We start from the raw sequence: 27,900 nt of genomic DNA, 5'->3' as shown, positions 1-27,900 counted from the left end.
AGATCTTTGGGAGTGCTGGGGAAATCCCTGACTCAGTAGGAAGGCACTTGAGCAGTTACACGAGCCTTGTAATGCAAATGTTTACAATTGAATCCTTTATGATGTGGAACTAACAATGTGTAATTTTGTTTTTGTGTTCCTCAACAATGCTTGTTCCAGTGAGGAAGCCAGGGAGCTTGGGTTTTCCGTGGTGATTGATACACGTGGTGCCACATGGGCCACCATTAAACCCATCCTGAAGCTTCTTCAGGTGTGAACTGATCCTGCTGTACTCTAGAGTAACAATTCAAGGATATGCTTTCTTTGGTTTGATTCCAGGAGTGCTTCCCGGCCAAAATTCATGCAGCTTATCTCATTAAGCCAGATAACTTTTGGCAGAAGCAGAGGACAAGTATGGGAAGCTCCAAATATAAATTCGAGGTAGGCAGCAAAGGAGACCTGGCAACTGCCACAAGAGTGACCACTCCGTGCTCCTTTTGATACATGTTCTTGAATTTGACTATGCTAGAATTGTACCACAATTGCACATCACATGTTGTTTTTATAGACCAACATGATTTCCCAAGAAGCATTGTCCAAATACATCGACCCGTCACAGCTAACACCAGACCTAGATGGAACATTATCATACGATCACAGCCAGTGGTTAGATTTGCGCATGGTAAGCATTCCATAGTGCTGCAGTGTCACAGTGCCGTTGTGAAGCGCCTTGCTTCGTCATCTATACTAGAAGTGCGGTCCCTTTTAAATTCTCTTTTACGTCTTACAATCAGGCTCTAGAAAAGTTTCTGTGGAACACTGGGGACCTTCTTGAACAGCTAGAGCGTATGAAAGAAGATCTTGTGAGTAACAACTTTGCTGAAGATGTGGCAACTGCAAAGCGTATGATTGAAGACCATGTAAGTGCCAAGAAGCGTGTGCTACAGATACCAGTTGATGAAGTGGACCTTGAGGGACAACAGGTTCTCCACAGGTGAGTAATCATCCGCAGCAATATTGTGTCTAATTTATGCATTGAAATAATTTTGTATTCCAGCAGTTCCATACCATGCAACAGGCATAATTTTGAGCTTGAAAAATAACACATTTATTTGTTTTTTAGTACACAACATCATTAACTAAGTGTTACTTGTTCTATCCAGTAATCACTACTAACCAAGAATTATTTATTCTGTCCAGTAGTTATTATGCAAGTAGTACAATTTGTTATTCTTGCAAAACTGTTAGATTCTGGTCAGGTTTGTTACTGCCTCACCGTAACTGCTGTTTCTAGCGTTCCCTTCAGTATAGCTATCACCCAACTTAACTACACTAGCTTTAGTGTTGCCAGGAAGAAGTATGTAAATCTAAATTGTGCGCGCATAGAAAAAAGAAAAGTGGAAATATTAGCTGGAGGGAATAAGAATGGACAACACAGCATATGGAAGTGAAAACTATCAGAATGTTTCCCCCCTTCTTTCGGTATTGTTTCTTTTATCCCCTCCAGCTGAAGGTCATTTGGTTTCTTCATGCATCTCTCTACTAGCTTGCTACTGTTATTGTGTACAGCATGGGTTAGATGAATTGTATTTGCAGGCTCGGATTAAGTAGTAGTGGATGTGGTGGTGGGAGCAGCAGCAGTGACTCTGGTTACTCAGGCGGTCGAGAGAGCTGTTGTGGTGGTGTACCCCCTGAGTGGGGAGGGGCACCACAGGTGGTGCGGCTACTGGAGAACTTGCGTGTGGCTCGGCAGCATGTGTTACAGCTATGGCATGTACGCAAAGTGCAGCTTGACCAGTGTCTTCAACTTCGCCTGTATGAGCAGGATGCGCAGAAGGCAAGTCAGTGGCTTTATTATGCCTGTCACTGAGAAATGGAAAGTATCTTTCGCAAGTAATGAAAGGCTTAATTATTGCGAGAACTTGCAGTGGGGAATATTTTCCAAGGCAATGCTGCCAGTAGTCTTTAGGTTGAAACCATGAGTCCTACTGATTGCAGTAAAGTTTTACAGACACATCTCATATTTATTTTCAGATGTTGGACTGGATCTATCGCAACAGAGACCTTTTTCTTATGAATTATGTGGAGATAGGGCAGTCTTTTCAAGGTGCAAAGGTTTTACAAGAGGAACATAACCACTTCACTATTGCATCTATGGTGAGTGAAATTGTCTCTGTATGTAGTCCCCCAGGGAGCTTATAGTTCACACACTAACCTTCATGCTTTCTGCAGAATGTTTATGCAAACATTAATCGAATACTGGTAATGGGGTCTCGGCTGATTGATGGTGGCCATTATGCAGCAGCAACAGTGCAGCAGATAGTGGCTGCATTAGACCACACTTGGAAAGAATTTGCAGCAGGGCTTGATGAGAGGACCACAGTGCTCTCCCTTTCAGTGCTCTTTCATCAGAAGGCACAGCAGGTATTTTCAATACGCATTAAAAAATAACTCATGAAACCAAGTTCATAATGGATGTAGACGGTATCACTTCCTTGAGCTTGAGTAGGTGCGAGGGACAGAGAGACACTCCCTGTCGCCGCCTCAAGCTCAAGGAAATGATACCATCCACATCGATACACCAGCTTGCTTGCATTTTAATACTCTGTTCTTCATAATGGAGTTAAGTTTTAGAATGAGGATAGAAATAAGATAAAAATGTGGTATAGCTGCAATGTAGCTACGTAAATATAAATTTACAATTGTGCTACATACTCTATACTATAGTCTTACAATTTAAGCCAAAGGAAGACAGGAACTGAGATCTTCATTGGTGAATGTCCTGTAATGAGCGTAGTACAGGAACAATTCCTGAAAATTGAACATTAGTGGCGGAAATGGAATTTTCTTTCATGCCAAACCTTGGAATATTCAATAAATTTCTATGGAATACCCAAAGCGAAACAGATTATAATCTTGAGGGGGTTAAGACGTAACGCTGCATTGCCTAAAGCAGTTAGAGTATTGGGGCAGTACAACTTATAACCGTCTTCCTTTTTTTTTTTTTTTTTTTCAGTACTTAAGCAATGTATCTTCATGGAGCAAGTCCAACGAAATTTCCAGCATTCCACGAGAAGTAACTGATTTAGAAGAACTCATACACAAACATCAAGGACTCTACGAAACGATGTGCCAAGCATACACAGAGGTGCTGTGAAGCTGCAAAGTTTCTCATAGCTTTGACATTGTGTTCTAAAGAATGTGCCTGGCTTCATTGAAATTCATCTAATTTTGCTCCTTAGGTTCACAGTGCTAGCAAGAAACTCTTATATCAGTTGGATCATCTGGTTCAGGTGTGCCATCCGTCAAAGGCAGAGCCGCACAAACATGTATGCTATCTTATGTTCATCACGTATAGCTTTATGAGGACAATATTCACGATTTGATGGGAATTATAATCAGAATATTCTAACCACTCATACATGTGGTTGTTTACAGACGGTAGAAGGTAAATCTATGCTGGATGGCTGCCCTACGGGTGATTACTCGGAAGGTGCAAAACACGTGTTGTCTGTTATTCACGAGATTTTGGGTCACCATCGAAACCTAGAAGCCAAATGGCATGCCAAGAAGTTGAAACTTCATCAAAGGCTTGCACTTCGTTTGTTTCAAGAGGACGTTCGACAGGTGAGATACGAAATGCCCCTCAAAAAGCACCATATCCCCCCTTGACAAATTCTGCATTTTTGTTTTTTTAACGTAGGTCTTGGACTGGCTGGAAAAACACGGGGAGGTGTTTCTTAGGAAAAACCCTGGAATCGGTAGAAACCTTGTAAGGGCACGAGCACTTCAAAAGAGCCACGAGCATTTTGAGAATGTTGCACAGGTAAAGCTATTAGTAGAAGCGTGTGAATGTTGACATTTGAAAATACGGATCCTATACCAGAGAATTTTCAAGCCAGAATAGACTTTGTAACAACTATGTAGATCCATACATAACAGATAACAGACGTTTGGGGCAGAGGTGAGAGCAGAGTAAAAAAGAGTGTATGCTACAAATCACTGTCATAGAAAAGGTTACATATGCTATGCGTTAGTAAGAAAGTTATTGGGGTTAACTTTGAAACAATGTTGATATATAAATAAAACAGGATATGGGCTAAGTGTTCATTGATAGGCGTGAGACAAATGTTCTGAGTTCAATGTGAATTGCATTTTCTCCAGATTTGTACGTAACTTAAATATGGTACTCTCGCAAAAATACTTTTGGGAGTAACTTGGTATCTTACTGCTATCTTAACTGAAATACTTTTTGGAAGTAACTTGTACTCATTTCGCAAGTTGCCCCTGAGCTACTGCTGTTCATTTTTTTTTACAGGAAAGTCTAGAAACAAGTTATTTTTTATTTTTTTTGCTGGGTGCCTGTGCCAGTTACATCTGCATACATTTAATCTCAACTATTCTATGGTACCCATGTGCATGTATGGTACACAATTCGGAGGCGGGCGGAGCCTCGTGTAGGGAAGACATGGGACAGTGTGTTAGCCTGAAGGGTATGCCGGTGAATGCTCAGTGTCTGTAGAAGCCAGAGGGAGAGGACTGGTGTTGCATGGAGTCATATCAAGCAAAGGCAGCTACAAATGTTAATAATTGAAAGGAACATTTGATTAAAATAATACGTGTAGTTTAAAGGGACGGTCTCGTACCCCCTGCCCCTTTCATAAAGTGTACCATTCGATTGCCCTTTGTTGAAAATGGAATACTGCTAATTTACCCGACAAAACACGCCACAGTTATTAAATAACCGAATTAAATTGATAAAGATTGCAGAGCATGCCACGATCTGTGTTGGCAACAATAAGAACGGCCACGTCGCCCTGCGGGTAAGTCCGTGATAGGATACAGAAATCGTCTGCTTTTGCGCGCGCTAGTGCATCGGCGTGAGCAGACGACTTTCAGAAGTTACTGGGCACCGCGACAACTCTCGTACATTTTCTTTCAGTTCTAAGGTGAAAAACGCGCATTCTAAGTAGTGGCAAGCATGGTGGTTCAGAACAACTATGTTAATCCTCAAAAACAAGTTAAAAGTCGCAGAACAACCCCATCAACAATCACAAATCTGAAGTCGCTGGCCATTGGCGCGCGCGGTCGCATTACAGCTCCGACCAAAAATATATTACGCCCGCTTCCATTACACTCCCCGTTGTACACTGATCATGCTTCGAAATGAAATGTCGCTAACGACGTACATGGAGAAGGAGTACGTGTTTATTTAAAAACCACATTAAATACTCGCGGAAAGAAAACACGCGACTTAGCTTCCACGTATCCGATTGTGCGCCACATTATGGGAGACCCCACAGTCAATGCTCGGACTACATTCTCCGCTCGCGGAGGTATATGCCTGAGTGTCCCCATTTCGAGAGCAAAGGGGATTACTCAACCCAAGGTGCTTCTGCAAGTTACAATTACCATGACAACGACGACGCACCCGCAGGCCGACGTCATACGTGACGTATGCATGAGAGAAGCGCAGCTTTCGTCGTCTGCTCTTACGGCACATTTCGACAAATTCCTTGAAAACAACTTGGTTATTCCGAATGAAACTTTGACGGTTGTATGTGTACAGTACTCGTGAAACTAGTTTTGGCTAAGTTTCGGAATCGCCCCGGCTGTACGAGACCGTCCCTTTATGTGACTTGCTCACTCACGTTCGCTTTGTGTGGTCCTTGGTCCTCCTCCGAGTGCAGGGTCGGGTATCAGCGATATTATCAGGCAGGACGAGATGTCCGCGGGGGGGACCGAGGAGGAGGATATGCACCAAAAAGTATTGTGGAAAAACGAGTATACGAACGAGTGTCCGTTTTTCTGTCTGGTATTTGTTTAACAGCGAATTTCACAAATTGTAACTTGATAGCATCTTGAAAGTAACAAGTTGTTTTTGTGAGTATTCAGTATTCTACTCAAATACTTTTCAAGGTTGAGTATTAGTACTTCACTCAGTTACTTTTTTGCCTCATACTCAGTAACTTAACTGAAATACCCTTTTAGTATCTTGTATGAGCCTGACTTTCTCAGAAGACGATTTAGAGAAATTGGCATATGCATGCATGTCATCGTCAAGGTATATCACTATGTGCCTTCTTCCCTTTGGTTCCGGGTAAGTGTGTTGAGGCACAGGATAATGAGTTTCATGATAAGTCAGCCCCATCCTTTACAGCTTTAGAGTTGCAGTTGTCATAAACTAATACTTGTCTACATGACCAGGTGTATTGAAATTGCTGAGTAATAGCAGAAGGTCATCTTGCTTTGCTCAATTTGCTTCCACGTGCCATTCATGACACTGTTCGCAACAAGTTTCATTTCTAGAGTTTCCATGCTAGACACTTTAACCTGCTTTCTTTTTTTTTTTCGACTGGAACAATCTTCAGAATCATTGGTGTACTGGTTGGAAGGTATTTCAGTGAAATTGGAGCACTGCGCAACAACACACGTTAGTGGTTTGTTTGGGTTGCTGTGAATTTGATCATGTTCACACAATGCTTTCGATGCTTTTGGGTTTTAATATGTGTTATTGTCTGATGGGCGGGACTTTTCTTTGTGCAGAGCCTTTAAACGCTCCAAGCTTGGAGCAGTCTATCACTGTTGAGATGATAATGCTAGGGAAACAGGGCAAAACGGAACAACCCTCGACTTTTGTGATATATATTTTTGCAAGTGGGGTTATGCGGCCCCATGGACAGCCTGTGGGAAAGTGCATGTAACTAGGAGACGACTAATTGCTTAAAATTCGTGAATTAACTTCTTAATTAGATGTTTTTGGGAAAATGTGAGACAGCAGCATTTTTTGAATCCACCCTCTTTTTTAAAAGTCCTTACACAAGGATGTACCTTGAGATATAAACTGCCAAATTTTAATATGCAAATGAGCTAAAACCAGAACTGCACACTTCTCGAGCAGAGGGACAACATGACCTCCAGCTTATCTAGGTCGGAAAACGGTCTATCTGGCCTTCAGATCAGCATCTACTCCAATCAGCTTCATCGCTGCCCTCCGACACAAACGCCTTTGCACTCAAGAAGAGCGTGGTTTTGGGTTTGGGCTCATTTGCACAGCACAATTTAGGGATTTATTTCTCACGGTATGTGCTCGTTTAAGGATATTTAAAAAAGCAGGTGGATTTAAATAATGACTAGCTCCAATTCTGCTATCTCGCGTTGCCCCCAAAATACTTAATATAAAAGTTAATTAGCTGAATTTTAGTTAATAGTCATCCAATAGCAGGGTGTCTACCAACCTGGAAAACCGGAAATTGTCAGGGAATTTGCGAAAAAGCAGCTGAAGCCAGGGAAAATCGCAACCAAGTGCTGTGGCGATGTGCAGCAAACCACGAGTGCTGATCAGTGGTTGAGCGGCCACGGCACAGTAACGTTGCCGCGATTATACCAATTTGCCAATACGAAAAGCCCTGAGGCGGGAAAAATAGGGCAGCCTCATTAATACTTAGATCCCGAAGTTTTAGGGTTTAACCCGATTCTTCCCTGAATTTGCACCCGAATTGAAGGTCGCCTCCTTAGGGTGAAACCCGATTTTTGCCCTCACGGAGACGTCTGTAGCACACTAACTTGTTTGGCAGCAAATGCAGTTACATCACCATTTGTGCAGTGCTGAACAAAAGTTTATGGAACACCTCCGTCGCATTCCTTCCTCAGAATGACATGCTAGCAGCAAATGGTACTGTACGGACTTGCAAACAGGTGACTGGGTTACCCAGGCACATGCCTGTAAGTCAGTACGGTCCCATTCTCTGCTGTTGTGTCACTCCGAGGAAGGAATGCGCCAAAGCGTGTTCTGTGAACTTTTGTACGGCACTGTACCAAGCCAGCATAATTAGTTTGTGTAACTGAGCATGGTTTCTCCCCAAATTTAGCATACTGGAAGTTTTTTCACCCAAATTCGCATTAATTTATTTATAACGCATGTTTATTTACCCGATTTTTACCCCCCGAATTTAGAAAAAAATATTTCCTGAAAACTTCAAGCTCTACTAACACTGAATATAGGATCTGTTTTATGAGGGATCTGTATCAAAACGTAGCCGCAGGCACCAAGTTCCCCTTCCTTTTGGTCAGGGAATTCGCTTGAAATAGTCAGTGAAAACCTGGAAAAGTCAGGGAATTTGAAGGCTGCAATTTGGTAGACATCCAGAATAGCTACATTTGCTTTCTGGCAGGATGATGTCCGCTTGACCGTAGAACCCACCTGCAAAAACAGCAACTCTGTAGCTTTCATAGCTTTTTTTTTTTTTTTTTAAGAACAAATCTGTAACAGATAAAAATAAACACCCTGTTTTTTGGTGTTGTATATTCTATGAGTTGGAAAGCACCAAATATGATGGTTTAGAATCGTATATGACCAATCAGAGTACTCAATTTCTATGGCATTTCAAACATTTGAACACCCCTGATGTTGCTTTAATATCTTCATTAGAATTGTTGGGGTAAAATTAAATCAGTTCCACAGCAAACATGTGTGGTCATGTATTCAGTACTTGTTCAGTCTTCAAAAACATTTATACGACTGCATTGCTGCTGCAGAACACATACACAAATGCAGAAAAGCTGCTGGCAGCCGCAGAAGAGTTGGCTCAAACGGGCGAGTGCAATGCAGATGAAATTTATGGTGTGGCCCAAGAGCTGGAGGATCAAATTGCCAGCTTTGCAACCCGGGTAGAGCAACGCAGGCAGTTGCTACAACTCGCTGTTATCTTCTACACGCATGACAAAGAGGTGAGCATGTGTAAACCAGTAACCTCCTCTGTGTCAGTTAAGTTGTTCAGTTCATAATTGAAGGAATGTGCGTTTTGTGCGCTTCTCAGCAGACTTTTATAGAACTAGGAATGTTCTATCTCGTCTGTATGGCTGAGGCTAAGATGCATTCTCACCAGAGTTAGTTGTTTTTGACATATCTGGTTATGTAACATTAGAAGTAATTTGAGTTCTGCTGTACCTGTGTATCATTTTTGAGCAGTCTGAGGGAATTGACCTTTTCTTTCGTTACACAACAACACTGACTTGTGAAATTAAGAAAAGCACGGCTTCTAGTTCTATCGTACTGGATGGCTCTTTGGCTATCTATGAAAATTTCCTGTATTTCCTGCCATCCAGACTTCCTCCCACTATCCAGGAACTCGTGAAGCAACAGGAAGTCCTCCGTCATTCGGGTGAACCGTGTCTCCAATCGCACCATTTGTTTGTGTAGCGAACGGATTACTTGTGTATTTGTCTCTTTGCTTTACAAATGATTGCTACTTACATTAGTGAGTACTTTTCAGCTAACTGGATGGTTTGAAGAACTTAGAGCAGAGCTTCAGAGTAACAAAGTAGCTGACTCTGCTGAAACTGCTGAGCAGCTTCTGGAACAGTTCACACAGCAGAGAGACTCTACACTTGATGCTGCTGTCAGCACTATCAGTGAAGGAGAAACGCTGCTAGAAGAGCTCAGGTATGAAAGCTTTCTTGTCTGCTGAGTAAACATTTCAGCCATCTTTGCATCGGTGTTGCTCTTGTCACGCTTGGCAAATGGTATACCTACTGCTGCACCATTTCAACCAGGCACTGCCTTTCTCATTGCAGGAGTCTGGGCATGAGTGCAGAAACTGATAGCACAGGTTCTTATGGAGCTGTTGAGGGCACCCTAGAGGCGCTCACACGAACCCGAGAAGAGTTAGAGGCTCTCTGGGCCAACCGCAAACTTCAACTGGATTTGGGCTTACAGCTACGCCTTTTTGAACGAGATGCTGTTGAGGTAAGCGTTAGATCCTTCCTGCTCAAGCTCCGTGTAATGCTTTCTTTATACTTTCTGATTTTGTGAAAAGCTCCTTGAGGAATGTATCTCATAAAGCTAGAACAAGTTTCTGTTACTTGAAATCTGCAGCATTGTTGGACAAAGTGTGCTGCCCTTTGTTAGAATTTTTTATTAAAAAAATAAAAGTGCTGGTAAAGGTTCGCGATACTCCCCTGTCAGGTCGGCTATTTTTGAGGCAGCCCTCATATTGTACATTTTGTGGTGTGGACAGTGCCCAGAATTTTGATCCATTGTCATTTCAGCTGAGCTCCCAGCTTGAATTATGGATGAATGAGCTGAAACACATTGAAGTGACTCGAGACCTACAGCAGGCAGAGCGTTTGCAGCAGCTGCACTGCGAAAATGTGTCCCATATGCAACAGACGATTTATCACGTGCTGCAGAGAGGTCAAGAACTTTCTCAGGTTAGTTCTGTGCCCATTTTGAACGCGGTGAATGTTAATACCGGGACACAGTGAAGTGTTTCCACCATATACAGTCGCCGACCATTCATTCGGACTTCTAATGGTCACGGGAATTGTCCGAATTATCGAGCAGTCCGAGCAGTCAGAGTCAGCAGAGTAGTTAATCATAAAAATCCACTCTCACACTGGCGTTTATTACAAAAAATTTACACTGGACGGAAGAAAGTGTCGATACGCGTCTGCCTAGCAGCGCGCGCACTAGACAGAACGTCACGCTGCATTTCTGGTAATGTCACACTGTCGGAATAAACTCGTCCGAGCGTATCGATGGCCGCAAGGATCTGCGCAATAGACGGAGGTTCACCGACGTTCTCGTTGTCATCCTCGTCGTCGTCCAATCCATCCGCGTCACTGTCAGTTGACGGAGACGATGACATTTCCACAGTTTCGGTTGTCGCATCCGAAGTGCGTGTCTAAACAGCAACGTCGATCACACGAACGCGAACTTCGCGCGGGCGCACGCTTTTTCTCCCCGCAGGCGGCACTCCGAGGGAGCTACTGGAGAGGAAGCCCGGTGGCGAGCGGGAGTTGAAAGCTCGAGGTTCCGATTTTGAATTTAGGAGCGTGGATTTTCACAAAAAGTAGGGAAAGTCGGCCAAAATCCGTCTGAATTATCGAGCCGCAGCGCCGAAAACGGTCCGAATTATTGGAAGCTGAAAGGCATTGGTTCTACGGGGGCTATTGATTAAGTCCAAGATTTTGTCTGAACTATTGGAAAGTCTGAATTATTAGGGTCCGAATTAACGGTCGGCGACTGTACTGTAGCCAACTGATTATTCAGACTCCCACAAGGAACGGTGACCTTCGCCGTAGGATTAATACGTTATTATGACTGTTTTTACGGACAGTTTATGAAGGCTCGATTTTCAAGACTAAAACGCTTTCGGAGAAGCACCAATACTACAATTTTGGGCATTATGGCGGCAACTTCGAAACTGCCATTTTGGATTGTGCGCTTGGATTGGAATCCTAGGCGATACCGGTCTAAAACTTCCAAAGTGCACCTCGAGGCCGCCAAGGCAGCGTCGCGCTTCCCAACCTAACGCTAACCCAAGTTTCTGTTTGTGCACGCTGTTGCTGTTTGTCAGCATTCAACGCTATAGGCATGTATGTTCGGTAAATTGTGCCCCAACTGCCTGTGCAGCCGGAAAGTGAGCCAGATTCTAAAGATGATTGTGCTGACTGGAAACAACTGTTCACAATCGTCGACCACAGACATGGTGAACACATTGTCGCTATTTGTCGAATGCAAGACGTAGGCGCCGCATGTGGCAGAGGGCACAATTACAGACCTCTTTTGCGCCGTTGAGGTGAAATAATGTTTAATTTAGTGTTCGTCGAATCTTTCAGACTGCCGTATTATTTGGACCTTTTTCCGGTCACCGTCAAGTTCGGAAAATCGTACTGTACCTGTGAATCATAAATGTAACGTGACTAGCATATGTGATCAGGAGGAACACCTGGAGCTCTTGTTATTATGCTGATGACAGCCAAGTATTCATAGAGCCTGAAGTTTTAGGGTTTTACCCGATTCTTCCCCGAATTTGCACCCCGAATTGAAGGTTGTCTCTTTAGGGTGAAACCCGATTTTTACCTGGCAAATTGCCCTCACTGGGATGTCTGTAGGAATGCAATATTTACATGTTTGGCAGAAAAATCCAGTTAGATCACCAAACCACTACAGTTAGTTTGAGCAACTGAGCCTGATTTCACCCCGAATTTAGCATACTGGCAGTTTTTTCACCCGAATCCACATGAATTTAGTGCACATGTTTATTTACCCGATTTTTACCCCCCGAATTTAGAAAAAAAAAATTTCCCGAAAACTTCAGGCTCTAAGTATTCATAGGGACAGTTGCTAATGTCACGCAGGAAAAAATTATTTGATCAAATAAGGGCAGCAATGAAAACTTGTCTTTGCAGGTACTGGAGTCATCCGGGGTACACCTGATGGCGGACAACCAGTACGATGCTCAAAGCCGAATTCAAGCATTGCTCGAGTTCCTGCATGGCCGGGAAATGGACATCGAAGATTTGGCTGAAATGAAGCGTGTGCGCCTGGAGCAGTGCATGCAGCTATGTCAGCTGGAGAAAGATGCTAATCAGGTTAGGATCGTTATTATCAATTCCTGCAAAACTTTCTTAATTTGACAGTAAATTTGTGATCGTCATTGTGGTTTTCTGCGTTATCCAGGTGAACACATGGATTCGAAATGGCGAGGCGATGCTTTCTGCTACATTTTTGATTCCGACTTGCCTCACTGAAGCTGAGCAGTTGCGGTCTCAACATGAACAGTTTCAGCTGGCAATAGAGGTAAGCCTTGTGATCAATGATTTGTTTAATGGAATCCTTTTTTGCTGCTATTTTTTGCACGAACATGCATTTTAATAATCACGTGATGTAGCATCTCCTTGAATTAGAGTAGTTCATGATGGCAAAATGCAGCAAGCAGACAAGGACATAGAAAGAACTTCTTTCTATGTCTGCTTGCTGCATTTCGCCATCATGAACTTGTACCAACTACCCCGGATTGTTCCTATTGTGCAATTAGAGTAGTGTATGGAAGGTTCCAGAAGGAAAATGCTTTTTGTTCTGCTAAGTGTCGTATTTCTGCATTTTACCACTTTATCATTCATCATTATAATTATTACTTGTTGCCAATGATTGAACATGATAGAGATGATAAAAATGGTGGTAGTGGCAGCATTGTTACAAGCTGACATACAAAATATCAATTATTAGTTTTGAAATCTTTGGCTATTTTAGGTAAGTCTTTGGAAAATTTTGCCTTTGACTGAAATTTCAGACAGCTGGGTTATTCGGACTGAAGTCCAGCCTAAACTGTCAAACTGCTTGGTACTTAGAACCCATTTTGTGGCCAGGTCTTAAGAATTGGTCAGCTTCTTTAGTATCTTCTTTGTGATTTCTCTTCCAGAAAACTCATACAAGTGCTATTCAGATCCAGCAAAGGGCAGAATCTCTAGTGCAGTCGAACCACTATGATCCTGCAGCAGTGCGTGCTGTTGCAGAGCGAGTGGACACCTGGTGGCATCAGATGATGACTCATGCCGAAGATCGTCACCGCTTGGTCAACGCCTCTCTTCGCTTCTACAAGACTGCAGAGCATGTATGCAAGCCCTTGTGCCGTATTAGCTGTGCTTGACTCTGTATAAGATGTTCCTTCAAGGCAAACGCTTGAGCTTTGCCATTGCTTTGAATTTGAGTGAGGTGCTGAGTTCTATGCTTGCTATGCAGGTGTACTCTGTGTTGGATAGTCTGGAGCGGGAGTATCGACGTGACGAGGATTGGTGCGGTGGAGAGGGAAAAGAGGGCGCGGATCGCGCAGCAAACTTGCCAGAGCTGCTTGTCAAGCACCAGGAAAAAAAGGAAGCCTTTCTCAAGGCATGCACCATGGCACGCCGTGATGCTGAGACGTTATTGAAATACACAGCTCGTTGTGCACAGTACTACCCACATGCACATGGGGATGCCCCTTACCGTGGACCAGAAGCCAAAGTTAAAGGTACTACTTTGTTTTACTCGCCATCTGCTACCAGTGTTGTAGAACTATTGAAGCTTGACTTAAGTTTGTAGGCAGGTAGCCGTTTGAGCCAAATCCAGTAGACGCCCTTTAATCATGATGATGCCACGTTTAAATGGCAATCCTGCCATTGAAATGGTAGGAAAGCTGTCCAAAATCAAAATTCTTAATAGTTTACAATTTCTTCTACCGTTTATGTTAGCGTTGAGGTCCTTGTACAGTTCCTGCTTGCAATATATAATTTAAGTACAGCTGTTACGCTTTGTATCCTTCTCCTGCAGCCTTAATGGAACAACTGCTAAAGCAGGAGAATAAGGTGCTGGAGCTGTGGACAGCTCGCAAGAAGCGCATTGACCAATGCCAGCAGTACGTCCTCTTCGAAAGAAGTGCCAAGCAGGTATGTGTTTGTTTACCAAAGCACGGGTGCTGTCGATACGCTGTTGCCATTGAGGGAAGCTATTTTTCTTGTTGGTTTTAAAATTACTTAATGTAACTTTTATATGTGCAGGCACTAGGATGGATCAAGGACACAGGAGAACATTACCTGGCAACTCATAACAGTTTGGGCGAAACCCGCGAGGAAACAGAGCAGCTTCTTAAAGAACACAATGAATTCAAAGGCAATGCCAAGGTACAATAAGACTGCAGGTGTACAATATAGTATGTAGCTGCTGGCAATTGTCGGAAAACGATTGATTAAGTACGCTTACAGCCTGAAGTTTTAGGGTCTTACCCGATTCTTCCCCGAGTTGAAGGTTGACTTTTTAGGGTGAAACCCGATTTTTGCCAGGCAAATTGCCCTCACTGGGACTTCTGTAGGAATGCACTAACTTACTTGTTTGGCAGCAAATGCCGTTCCGTCACCGTTGGTGCCAAACCAGTACAGTTAGTTTGAGTAACTGAGCCCACTCTCTCCCCGAATTTGCATGAATTTAATGCACATGTTTATTTACCTGATTTTTACCCCCCGAATTTAGAAAAAAATATTTCCTGAAAACTTCAGGCTCTGAGTATACTGTGTGTCATATGGGTATACACATGTGCTTTATGCAAAGAAATGTGTCAAATTAGGAAACCCGGGAAAAGGTACGCCTGCTCCTGTCGTTGGCAGACAGCTTGGTGGAACGAGGCCATGCACATGCTAGCACCATTAAGTGTTGGGTAGCAGCTGTAGACAAAGGTTACAAGGACTTCAGCTCTAGAATGGACAAGTACAAGACTCAGCTAGAACACAAGCTTGGGCTGCAGTCAGAGGTACTTTTATGCTCCTTATGCAGTAGACCACTGTGAGTTTAACCCTGATAAGCAGATGAAGTTTGGTTGAATTATCCGAGGATTCATATCATTAAAGGGGCAATAAATAGGTGTACAATGTGTACTTTTTTTAATGGGTTGTGATACGTTGCTGACGGTGAACGTTTTCCCAAAATTGCTGTCGCAAAAAAACTAAATAATGGCTCCAAACCGACCGAATATTCGCTGCACTCTTTCGTGCTCATGCCCCGCCTTGCGATGCCCAGGCGACAATAGTCACATGTCATTTTGATGTCGCGTACCATGAACCATTCAAAATGCTGGACGCTTATACATTGATTTTGTTATAATATCGGGAAGTTAGGTGAATTCTAAACGTCTTGCCACTTGTCAATCCCAAGTTAGCCAGATGAAACGGTACCAAAAGCCCGCGATGCTGCATTTCATGTGCGCACTATGTCTTCAGTGTTGTATTGCTCCGCGAGGTCACCGAGATGCTCCCGCAACCGGTTCCTTCGCGAGCTGCCGCTTGTCTCAGTGGGGCCCGTCATTGGCTGAGAGATTGAAATCTCGTCTATCTCCAGCGCCTGGAATGCAGTGTCGATATACGTTAGAACCTGGTGACGTGTCCCCGTTCAAAGGATGAAGGAGAGGCGCACGGGGATTATCCTCTTTGAATGGCATTGTTTCGTGGTAAAGACGCTCCCTAGAAGTAAATGAATTTCATATTTTGATATCATGAGCCACATTTTTTCATAGAGCATAATAACTGGACAATGTTCGTTGAGCTGTTTAGTGTCCCTTTAAGGATAAAGAAAATGGCGGAAAAATTTGCTCTCTTAAGGTCACTTTTATTTCCAAAGTAGTCCACACGCGCTTTCTACTATTTGTGCTTCAGATGTGCGTTACAGAAGATGCTGCAGTGGTTGCAGTTGCCCTAAGGGCCAAGCGCACGAATCAACTTAATGTTGATGCGTTATGCCTTAATTAAGGCAACATCAGTTCCTTAATGCCGTTTTCCTGAGGCATTGTTAATACTCTTGTCGTCTCCTCATACTCAAGGAAACGTTGTCTACAAGTTCATTACACCAGCTCACATGCATCTTCTATGCTCAGCATTAATATCATGTTTGTAAGAATCAAAAATAATTTTGGAACAATCTTTGGAGCTACTGCTAAGCCACTGAGGAGCCAGCAGTTGTATAAAAAGGCACATACTACACAATCAGCCTGGATGCTGTCACGACTGGGAATCATTTATTCATGAAGCACACTCTGTTTATACAGGGTTACAGACCGACCCTATCACAGTGGGTGGAACTTGTCGTGCACATACGAGCGATAACAGGGACACATGACGAGACTACGATGACCAGACATACATGTGTAACAGCTACGGGATTTCCCACCCAAATCCCACTGGGATTCACTGCCCAACCTGTCCTTTACTCCAGCCACAAAGCAAGGAGCACACATAGCAAGTTTAATCACTCACATAGTTCCAAAACACCTGTCTCCAGCTTTGCTTTCAGCCATCACTACTTTTTTTTTTTTTCAAAGATGCTCACCGCTTTCAACCTTTCACTCCCCCCCCCTCCTGGGGAATGAGCAACTCACTTGCCTAATGCATCCTGCGCTTCTCTGCGTCATGGCAAAACATTGATAAGACGTCCCACACAGCATAGAAAGTGTGACAAGACCTGTATACACATAGCACGACATCACGACACAAATAATACTACTTAATATTTTCTAACTAGTATAAATATATTCAAGTTGCAGGGCATTATTAAAAAATTAGGACATAGCCATGTACATTTCTTAACTCACAAACAGAAAAAGGTTGGCATGTTTCTCAGATCTGATCATTCTGCATGTCTCATCATTATGAGAAGTGATAAGGCTCTGGAATGTGTGACAGAAATTTTTTTGTTGGGTAATTTGTGTCCCATGATAAATTGTTAACCCGCTAAGTTGTCAAAAATTACTAAATTTGTCTCATCTGCAAAAAGAGATATTTATATCATTGACAAACTAAGATGTCCATACCTCCAGTTGCAAACAGTGAAAAATAGGAAATCCATGCTGATCAAACATAATGATGGATATCTGTGCAGGAAACCAAGGAGCTTTCTTTAGATCGCAACAGTGATCCAAACTTGGAGAGCAAGGTCAAAGAGTCCGCTGTGAAGGAGCTGAACGAGGAGAAGCGTAAATCTGCACGGAGAAAAGAGTATGTTTTTCTGTATGACGACTCATTGCAAATTGAAATATTCAGTCTTACTTAGAATGCCCAGTCTTATGTCAGTTTGTGTATCCCTTTAAAGCACAATTGTGTGTAGCATTGTCTTCCATGAATTTGTAAGTGCCACTACAGCATGGTCCTCATGGCTTTAAAGGGGCATCTGTTCACACAATTCAGCTCTATAGCTCTTTCATTAGCAGTGACCATGTCTCATGAAATTGTGAAGCTTGGTAACATTCCCCTAACAATTCCTCCAGGTTCATAATGGCTGAGCTGCTGCAGACAGAACGTACATATGTCAAAGACCTTGAGGCCTGCATCGAAAAATACTTGGCAGGACTGAAGAACCCCGACAATGATCCTCCTCCTGGTATTATTGGGAAGGAATATATTCTCTTTGGCAACATTGAGGAAATATATGAATTTCATAACAGGTAACTGTCTTGAACTTTGGAAACCTTCATAGTGTGTGCAAATATCTGCTGTTTACACGTGATGTCATGATACGCAAATGATAGGGTTGCCTTGCATATGTTTATTATACTATGCTGCACACACATCCCGGTTAATTATGATGGTATTGAAGCATATACAAGTGGTAATGCTTTTTCATTTTACTTTGTCTGTGAGAAATGCCATATACAGTAGTCATTTCCAATAATGTTATTATGTTATGGTACTGTGGTGCCAACAGTCCGTCACCGTACAGTTTGTTAACAACTTGCGAACTTCTTCACAGTATTTTCCTCAAGGAGCTTGAAAAGTATGAGACAATGCCGGAAGACGTTGGCCACTGCTTTGTGACATGGGTGAGCACTTACAGTCCTAGTCTTATGGCTATACTTTATTTCTGTTATATTGTCTGTCACAAACAACGTAGGTAAATGTTGAAGTTCTTTCTGGTACTTGTCATGTAGCTTCAGGCTTTATCAGATCTAGAAAATGTAGCTTTATAAATGTACACTAACAGATGCAATTGCTTTCAGGCTCAGAAATTCGAGATCTATGTGAAGTACTGCAAAAACAAACCAGAGTCAAATGCTGTGTTGATGCAACATGCTGGGACATTTTTTGAGGTTTGTGCAGATGTCCTGCTGGTTTTAGTTTTTGTAAGTTGGGAAGGCTCTCCAGCATAGATATATCCTGCATTGCAGAAAATTCAACACAAACATGGGGTTCCGCACCCCATTCCAGCGTATCTTATCAAGCCAGTCCAGCGGATCACCAAGTACCAGCTACTGCTGAAAGACCTGCTGGCCTGTTGTGAGGATGGTGTGCAGGGGGAAATTCGGGTGAGCCATATATGTTGCTAACATGCATTTTAAAGCACTTGTCTAAAGCTGTATACAACATGGAATTTGTGTGTTCTTGGTTCTCATTGATTGAGCTAGAACATTTCCTTTCTTGTCTTCTTTCTTGTCTCGAACAAGGTCTAAAAGCAGGGCATATAGGGACCAGCTTATGTTTGTAGTGTTACAGAGCTATAAGGAACGGAAACCAGACGATCCGCAGCAAACAGTTTATTCCTAGAGCCTGAAGTTTTCAGGAAATATTTTTTTACCAATTTGGGGAGGGTAAAAATCGGGGAAAACGACATGTGCTATAAATTAATGAGAATTTGGGTGGAAAAACTTCCAGTATGCTAAAATTCGGAGAGAAATCGGGCTCTATCACTCAAACGAACTGTACTGGTTTGGTACAAACGGTGATGTAACTGTGTTTGCTGCCGAACAACCTAGTGCATATTCCTACAGACGTTTCAGTGAGGGCAATTAAAGAGGCAACCCTCAATTTGGGGTGCAAATTTGGGGAAGAAATGGGTTAAGCCCTAAAACTTCAAGCTCTATTTATTCCCTATGCTCAGTCAAGCGGCGTAGAACAGAAGGAACCTGTACTGCGTGTTCCATGCAACCACCCGTGCCTCGATGCTGATGTCATCGCTGGCAGTTATGGCACTTGGTTGTTCTATGCAAATTTTGTTACCTTTATGCAAACATTTTTCCTTTCCTGTGCTCTCATTTCCTTTTTCTTTTTAACCTCTAGGATGGACTTGAAGTCATGCTGAGTGTTCCAAAGAAAGCCAATGATGCCATGCATCTAAGCTTACTTGATGGATGTGATGTGAGTGTTTTGGTGCTCTCAGTTGTTCTGACTAAATGTCCTGACGTTGATAAAACCTTTATAATGTCCTGCTCTCTGACTAAACTGTGCATCAAATATAACTTCCTAGGTGTCACTAGACCAACTAGGAGAGGTGGTGCTGCAAGACTCGTTCCAAGTGTTTGACTCGCGGGCGATCATTCGTAAAGGCCGAGAACGCCACCTTTTCCTGTTTGAGCTCTACCTACTTTTCAGTAAAGAAACAAAGGACTCTAACGGCAAAGTGAAATATATCTACAAACAAAAATTAATGGTGAGTTCCCCGCTGCAGTACAGGTTGTACAATTGTTGTTTTGCACTCCTTGTACCGTTCTCTTCCTTTCACACATTTAGACATCGGAAATAGGCATTACTGAGCACATAGAAGGCGATGAATGCAAGTTCGCCGTGTGGACTGCAGTGTGGACTGAACATGGTCCAACCTCAGAGAACAAGATAATCCTGAAGGTAAGTTCTAAAAAAAGTATAGAATAAACTTGAAGTTCCTCTAAGATGCTTTTCAAGGGTATACGGTCATTTTGTCATTGAACATGCTTTCTTGAATTTTTGTGCAGCAGCAAAACTGCTGAACAGTCGTATAAGGATTGTAAAATGACACACATGGTTTATATGAGGGTTATTCAAGTGAAAACTGCAAATGTGTGAATAAATATTGAAGGCATGGCAGAGTGGCATGGTAGGGAAATAACGATGTTCTCGTGAAATGTGGCGGTGCTAGTAGATCTGGCCACCCCGCCCCAAAGCAAGTGTGACAAAACCATTAAAGATGTCTGCTGATAGTTTGTAAACGTGCACAAGACAAGGGCAACGACCAGGCCTAGTGCATCGAGTTATTACTCAAGTTATCAAGTTATTAGTGCAAACTGGCGCATCACTGATGCAGGAATGGCCGACATGCTTCAGATTAGTGTAGGCTCGGCCTACCACGGGGTCCATGAGTAGAGCCTGAAGTTTTAGGGTTTAACCCGTTTCTTCCCCAAATTTGCACCCCAAATTGAAGGTTCCTTCTTTAGGGTAAAACCCGATTTTTACCCGGCAAATTTCCCTCACTGGGACATCCGTAGAAATGCACTAACTTACTTGTTTGGCAGTAGATGCAGTTACATCACCGTTTGTACCAAACCAGTACAGTTCGTGTGAGTAACAGAGCCCGATTTCTCCATAAATTTAGCATACTGGGAGTTTTTCCACCCGAATTCGCATGAATTTAGAGCACATGTTGATTTCCCCGATTTTTACCCCCTGAATTGGGGGAAAAAAAATTCCCGAAAACTTCAGGCTCTATCCATGAGCAGTTCAAATATCGGAAGATGTGCGTAAGACGGGTTGCCCATCAGCTGACACCCAAACTGTGAGAACAGCGAGCAGATGCCAAGAGTTGACGCAGCATTACGAGACGAAAAGAGAGAGTGTTTTTTTCTCGTATTGTGACTGGGGATGAGTGCTGGGTCGACCATTACCAGCCGGAGACAAAGTGGTCAGGCAAAGAATGGTGGCACTCCACGTCACCAAAACTAAAAAAAAATTTCCATCATAACCGTTGCCTGGAAAGGTGATGCTTATTTGTTCTGGGATCATCAGGGCCCCCCTATTTGGGCAGTACCTGGGGAAAGGCAGCACAGTTACCGCAGAAACCTATTGTGAGCTCCTATGTCCTCCCCTGAAACCTACAATTCACTGGAAATGCAGTGGGTTGTTAACCAACAGTGTTTTTTACTTCAGCACAACACCACTCGCTTCACTCATAGGACAGTCTTTGAATTGAATATCTTCCACACCCTGCTTATTCCAACAACCTAGCACCTTCAGATTTTTAAAATTTTTTTTAGCTCCCAAAGAGAACCTTGATGGAACAAACTTTCAAGACGATGGTGAAGTTGAGAATGCGGTGCAAGATTGGTTGCACACGCATCCGAAAGACCTTTTTCCACAGGCTATTCATGCTTCAGTGCACCGTTGACGCAAGTGCATTAACATCGGGGGTGATTATGTTGAAAAATACACAGGCAATTTTACCCACATGTAATATACAGTTAATACAAATTCATTTGTGGTTTTTATTTGGATCACCCTCATGCATTGGCTTGTTCTTACGCACATCCACAAAAATGGCCAGCTTCCCATTGCAGTAATGTAAAATTGACTACCTTCGTGTGTCAGCATATCGTTAAAGGTGGTGAATAAATATCGTCAAGTAAGCAAATAAATATCGATTTCTCTTTGTGAAGCTCATATCGTCGCAAATTCCAACATCCGTACTTTTTTCATCCCCGTTACCTATATTTCGCGAAAAAAGTTTGCTTGCGAAAATTAAATCCTCGCAAAAATTTCTACTTTTACAGTATGTGTCATACAAAAACGATATGATCAAGATTCTACTGGCAGTAAGGTGGTTCCTAATGTGCTCAACTTTGTCCTTTTTATCTTGAACACCAGGCATCTTCTCTGGAAGCAAAGCAGACATGGGTGAAGAAATTACGTCAGATGATTCAGGAGACGTACTTTAACTCAGCATTGTCAACCTTGAACCTCAACAAAAGCAGCAAGCTGTCATCCAAGTTGTTCAGTAACCGTTCTAGCAGGTATGGGTAATTTGTAATTGGTATGTGAGGAAGAGTGATTTGCCATCCAGTAAAAGAATATGGGACATTTCTGAAAGCTGTGTATTTTGCATTTGGATGATGTGTTTCAAAGCTGTTACTTCAAATTTTCATATTTCCTCCTCGGGCATACAGAAAGTATGTTCAAAATGCAATGTACAGATTCAGGTTGTTGTAGCAAATTGTAACATTGCTACAGGGACTTTGAGGACTCATCGCAAGATGAAGGTCTGACTGACCTTCAGGAGCGTGTGTCAGTGGCGTCGTTTGGGTCGAGCAACACGACAGACAGCGAAAAGGTAAAAATATGCATCCTTTCTCTTTGTGACAGAAAATTTTAGTGGTTACCTGAAAGTCATAAAATGCGACTTTTAGCCAGCAGGGAAAAGTCTAACCTGCTGTAAATAGCAATTGTTGGAAGATAGCCTTCGAATTAGACTGGTATTAGATGTTTGTAGTTATATATATTATAGTTATATATATATTATTATATTATATATATATTGAGCAATTGCTGAACTTGTGGAAATACCTGTTGTGGTTCAAACAGTACTTAAACTGAATTGTGCAACGAAATCAAATTGAATATAACTAAACATTACGTGCATAGCCCCCATCTTGCTCCCCCCCCCCTCCCCCCTGGAATGGCCCTAAGGAGTATTAATCTGTTAAATGTTTTCTTTCCTTGAGAGAGAGAGAGAGAGAGAATGATTTAACAAACTGTGCCACTTTCATTGTTTTCTGGTATTCTAAAGTATGTGTAATGTGTGAATTTTGATAGAATGTCTTATGAATTGCTGTGGAGCAGCTGGAAAGTTTCTGAAGGAGAATGTAGCAAGCAAGCTGGTTTGAACATGATACCGGTGACATTTCCTTGACTTGAACAACTTACGGACAGAACCAACGCAAAGACTCAGGTTCTGGTTCTATGTCGTTTCTGTCCATAAGTTGTTCTTGTAAAAGTTGCTGCTCGTACCGTATGTCCAATTACGTACCTTCTGCAGTGGCAAATCTTGGCACAGTTGAAGTTCAGAACCTTGCTGGTTCATGCTATTGCAGACACTGTACAAAAAAGACAGCAAGCAAGCAACAACTGGTGAACAGTCAGGCATGACGAATGTCAGTGTCAAGGTCTTTTTCTCGGATTGCTCTATAGCAGTGTCTCCCAAAGTGTGGTCCGCGGACCCCTGGGGGTCCGCGAGAGTGTCCGTGGGGGTCCGCGACCATCTCTCACATTTCAGTGAGGATTCTCCTGTCCACAAACACCCGCTCGTACATGCTGCCCGATTTCCAAACACCCAGAACTTCCAAAATTGCTACAAGCATGCTTCAACGGCTAGCTTCTAATTTCTGATAGAAAAGTCCTGCAATGCACGTTTGTCCGAGTCATACACATATAAACAAGAAGAAGAAACCCGTCCGGAATCGTTTCTGACGCTGTATCGAAAGCGCGCAGCAGCTGACGAGGCTGCTGGTTATGCACTGGCTAGCATGTAAAATTCAGTGAGTCATATCGTTTTGCTTCGAGTTCGAACTGACTGAGAGTGTTCCTGTGTTTAACGCATTTTATATTTGGCAGCCTGCGGAGCTCTTGCAGCGATGGTGGCACTACAGATAATACCTCTGTTTGGTATTATCAATCTTGAGAGTTGACATTAATTTCGCTCCTTGGTATACCCTGTCGCGCATATTAAACGCAGTCTGCAATGCAGTGTACACAGCGCGTATACCGGTATATTTGTATGTCTGTGTGTGGGGGGGCGTGAATTGGTTCTCATCGCTTTCGGGGGTCCGTCACCGCCAAAAGTTTGGGAAACGCTGCTCTATAGTGATATTCCTTCTAAATTGGGCACCTTACAAAGAATATGTCTACAGCCAACCTTCGATGAGATGCTAGACATGAGTAGCAGACCTTCGTGTAATAAGATAGCAGAAGCACATATGGGAAGTACGGGAAGTATGTTACCCCGGTAAACTCTATTCTTTTTTGCCAAGCGCATCATAGATTGGCACTGGACATTTCGCAGGTGTTACTCCTTTCTCTCTAGTTTCTGGTATCACCTAGAACCACCAGCCATGTATTCTTTAATTTTTCTGGTATAATAATCATGCAGGAAGACAACCAGAAAGAACGTTGAAAGTTGACTCGAACATTATTTTCTTGTACGTATGAGGTCGATTTCTTAAAAAAAAAATAGAGAAGTAAAATTGCAGCACAGCTCTTCAAAGCGTACATATATATATATAATTCTTTCAAGTTGTTGCTGAAACAAAATTAATTACACTAACATATGAAATGTTACTGTCTTACTATGGCACACTTTTGGAGATAATTATTATGTTATATACAGGGTGTCCCAGAAAACGTGTCATTGAATTATAATACAAAAACTACACCACCTAGGGTCATGCGGTCAATGGCATTTGTTCTTACAAGGTTTTTGCCACCTCCTCATGTGAATGTCGTGTAACGTAAGTTTAATTATGTAAATTTTTGCGAGCTTAAGTCGGAAATTTGCCTAGTAAAGGTCACTTTTTTACCCCACCAATGTGAAGAGCGTGTCTAATTTGGTCAAATTAATGATAATTGACAGGAATATTCAGGAGCTATCCCATCGGAAAAAATAGCTGAACATCATGCTGTACGGAGGTCGCACAGAATACCGCACGATGAATTTTTCAGCGCAATCTTTGTCAGTCCGACCAAAGGAGGTTGGAAACCCAGCCCTCCCTGACATCGCAGAAAAAGATAAAACAGGCACGGCTTATCACTTCCGACTTTCGCTGGGATAATGCTTTCCCTCTCCTAATTTTAGGAACTGTTACTTTTTCTACTATCACTCTGTGGGCTAGCTTCGGAACCTCCTTTCGTCGCACTGAGAGCGATTGCGCTCAAGAAGTCATCGCGCGTTATGGTGCGGTGCCCCGAAAAGCATGATTTTCGGCAATTTTTTCTGATGGGATAGCTCGTGAATATCACTGTCAATTATCATGAATTTCAGTGAATTTGGCACGCTCTTCATATTGGTGTGGTAAAAAAGTGACCTTTACTTGGCATATTTCCGAGTTCAGTTCGCAAATATTTACATAATTAAACTTGGAGTACATGACATTCACATTAGGAGGTGTCAAAAACCTAATAGGAACAAATGCTGTTGACCGCATGATACTAGGTGCCGTAGTTTTTTTATTATAATTCAATGACACGTTTTCTGGGACACCCTGTATAAGGGGGCTTTGATATGCCAGCTTTGACCCCCCTCCCACTTTTTTGCACCCGGAACCATGAATGGCTTCTGGACAAGCTACTGGTCTGGTCCTTGTCACGTTACCTTCGGGGTGCAATTTCGTAGACCATTCTTCAATCCAGAGCTGTGTCGTTCTATTACGCTTTAGGTTTTATGCACAGGGGCTGGCAGCATTGAAAAGAGTGGCTAAAGGTCACGGTCATGCTCTTGCAGTGTTAATTTGACCGCATGTAAGGCATCTGTTGTAAATGGTGAGGCACTGTGAGCGCTTTTGTCAGTTTAACGACTGCCAAGTGAACAGTAGGAGCACTTGAAAGATATTTCAGAGTACCTATCGCAGAAGTTTAGATGAATTTTTTGTAGGCCTTAAAGACGACGAGACTAGGGTTGGGAATCCTGGGCTACTTTTACAGTCCCGGGATTTCAGGGTTTTTCTCGTCTAATCCCGGGATCTCGGGACGGGATTCTGGGATTGATTTCAACCGGAAATAGCATGCATGCACAACCTTTGTGTAGTAACTGGTGATTCCTGTGTGAGTCTTGTGTGTGTCTCCTCGGCGTTTCTGTCACTACGTGTTAACATTAGTTTTCAATATGCGATACTTTTGATCCAAAAACTGATAAGGCCTGGTTTATATTGTCCTCAAATGAAAGGCTCATTGTTATTCGCAGTTGTCACGCATAACGCCCACAATTTTATTTTGCCACTATCGCTGTGGCGTCGTTCATGATCGCAGTTATCTCGCGACGTAAAGCCACCAATTCATAAAGTGAAGTACTTGAAGTAAAGTACCAAGTACCTAGCACCTGTTGTACTTCAAGTACAGTACAAAGTACCATACCACAAATGTACTTCAAGTAAAATACAAAGTCCTTTGCAAAGTACTTTAAAGCACTCATCAAGTACATTAGAAATTTAGATTGTATCACTGCACGTTTCAACACTTGGTAGTGATAAAATGTGAGGTAATTATGTTTCGACTGTTATCTTTAGAAAGCTTTCAGCTAGCATTTTTGCCAAGTGCTAGTTAGAAAACATGAATAGTTTACAGCTGATTCATTAATATGAACTCAGAGATGATTTTGTGACCAAGTTTTGCACTTGTATCGCCAATTGGGTACTTGAGTACTTCTGGGAAATAAACCCGAGACAAGTAGTACAAACTCATTTTTTGTCTGTACTCCTTGTCTCAGGTTTATTTCGTAGTCATGCACCAGCTTGTCAGCACCATTTTGCTTTTGTCGAACTTGTGTACTTGACAAGAAAGTACCAAAGAAAAGTACAGTACAAAGTACACGAATTGAAATGTACTTAAAGTAGTACTTGAGTACTTGGTACTTCAAGTACTTCCCATCAGTGAATTCATACAGGGTGTTTCACTTAACTTGAGAACAAAAAATTGTGGTGGAAAATCTACTTGTCTGAACACTATGGGGGTCAGTGCTATTGATCTCGGGGGAGATTTTGCCATGACTTCTGAGCACTTTTATCAAATTTAATTCGCGAGAAATTGAATTTCATCAATTGATTTCCGAAATTTGCCAAGTCAACCTCCCGCTTTTTGACAGAAACTGAAAGCGCACGTCGGATGTGCCACTGCATTGTAAAATACGTTCCCGATTGTTTTCGTAATACCGGGAAGAAAATTGCGAAAAACGTCGCATTGAGGCGCGCAATCTTTCAGGTAACTTTGCCTTGCAACCATGCTGCCGATATTAGCAAGAAGCTTGGGAAAGGAAAAGTGAAAGACAGACGAATGCAGGCACAGTTCCCCCTAAAGTCAGCCCACGACGCATACTATCCCCCCTCCCACCTCTCCCCCACTCCTTCCTGCCCTCTCTCAATCTGTCCACGTCTATACGTCGCTCATAGCATCAGTTGCTTCGCGGCGCTAACACGAAAAAAAAAAAAATGATGCTTGCCGAAAATGAATTCGTAGAATCAGTCCGAAACGCAGACGACGCTCTCTTCAGGCTGCCCCGCGAGTCCCTAAGTTGCACTCTCCTCGTCGCACCTTTGATCGTATGGATCTCCGTAGATCACAATATTTGTTGAACTACGCATCTAAATTCACAAGGTGCAATCAACGTGACTTTTTCCGGTGTTGGGTTTCCGCCTGCGAGTTCCGCCCGGAGCGACATTCTTATCACCGCGCGGAACCCGAGCCACAACGTTAGAAATTCGCGCGAAGGCAAGAGCGAGCTTCGCTACGATGTCGTCGAAATTGGGTAACGATACCATTTACGCACTTATTTCGCGAACTGTGTTCGGTTCTGAGTAACGGTTGTACTGGGACGCTGCGGTGCTGCTCCTGCTTACCTGTTCCCGCTTACCTGCTCCCGCTTACCTGCTCCCGAGAGGACTGTGGTTTCCCACGCACTGACATCCGCATCGTCGATATACGTCGCCGTCCACACTGTTCTCATGTCTTGCACTGTGCAGAGTGGTATAGAAGAGCAGCGAAAGGCCCTTTACGAAAGTTGGACAACTCCTACAGAGCCTCTTCCGAAAATAATGATTGTCCGCAATGCTGTAAACTGTTCTCATGAGCTTGACTACGCAGAATTTCCTGAGAAATACGTTGAGCGCCTTTGCGAAA

At 42.8% G+C, this 27,900-nt stretch overlaps 1 protein-coding gene across 3 annotated transcripts in view; it reads left to right on the top strand.

Moving 5' to 3' along the window:
• Positions 1–27,900, top strand: part of LOC135377560 (triple functional domain protein-like) — an 83,008-nt gene that overhangs the window by 5,854 nt on the left and 49,254 nt on the right. For all 3 annotated transcript variants that reach the window (XR_010418126.1, XM_064610076.1, XM_064610077.1), the window contains exons 4-35: positions 160–250; positions 319–420; positions 548–661; positions 774–973; positions 1,576–1,816; positions 2,014–2,136; positions 2,212–2,403; positions 2,996–3,127; positions 3,222–3,308; positions 3,418–3,606; positions 3,683–3,805; positions 8,518–8,709; positions 9,255–9,424; positions 9,556–9,727; positions 10,030–10,191; positions 12,175–12,357; positions 12,446–12,565; positions 13,188–13,379; positions 13,508–13,775; positions 14,075–14,190; positions 14,302–14,424; positions 14,865–15,047; positions 17,165–17,280; positions 17,550–17,726; positions 18,032–18,101; positions 18,279–18,368; positions 18,447–18,584; positions 19,336–19,413; positions 19,523–19,705; positions 19,786–19,899; positions 21,889–22,034; positions 22,252–22,351. Coding sequence is in view for 2 of the 3 variants with exons in the window: in XM_064610076.1 (XP_064466146.1) it covers positions 160–250; positions 319–420; positions 548–661; positions 774–973; positions 1,576–1,816; positions 2,014–2,136; positions 2,212–2,403; positions 2,996–3,127; positions 3,222–3,308; positions 3,418–3,606; positions 3,683–3,805; positions 8,518–8,709; positions 9,255–9,424; positions 9,556–9,727; positions 10,030–10,191; positions 12,175–12,357; positions 12,446–12,565; positions 13,188–13,379; positions 13,508–13,775; positions 14,075–14,190; positions 14,302–14,424; positions 14,865–15,047; positions 17,165–17,280; positions 17,550–17,726; positions 18,032–18,101; positions 18,279–18,368; positions 18,447–18,584; positions 19,336–19,413; positions 19,523–19,705; positions 19,786–19,899; positions 21,889–22,034; positions 22,252–22,351 (4,687 nt within the window). In the remaining variant the exon portion in view is untranslated. The remainder of the gene's footprint in view (positions 1–159; positions 251–318; positions 421–547; positions 662–773; positions 974–1,575; positions 1,817–2,013; positions 2,137–2,211; positions 2,404–2,995; positions 3,128–3,221; positions 3,309–3,417; positions 3,607–3,682; positions 3,806–8,517; positions 8,710–9,254; positions 9,425–9,555; positions 9,728–10,029; positions 10,192–12,174; positions 12,358–12,445; positions 12,566–13,187; positions 13,380–13,507; positions 13,776–14,074; positions 14,191–14,301; positions 14,425–14,864; positions 15,048–17,164; positions 17,281–17,549; positions 17,727–18,031; positions 18,102–18,278; positions 18,369–18,446; positions 18,585–19,335; positions 19,414–19,522; positions 19,706–19,785; positions 19,900–21,888; positions 22,035–22,251; positions 22,352–27,900) is intronic.

Source organism: Ornithodoros turicata, chromosome 1, assembly GCF_037126465.1.
Source record: "Ornithodoros turicata isolate Travis chromosome 1, ASM3712646v1, whole genome shotgun sequence".
Lineage (NCBI taxonomy): Eukaryota > Metazoa > Arthropoda > Arachnida > Ixodida > Argasidae > Ornithodoros > Ornithodoros turicata.
Note: the sequence above shows the minus strand (reverse complement) of the source record. Positions and strands in the feature narration are given on the sequence as shown.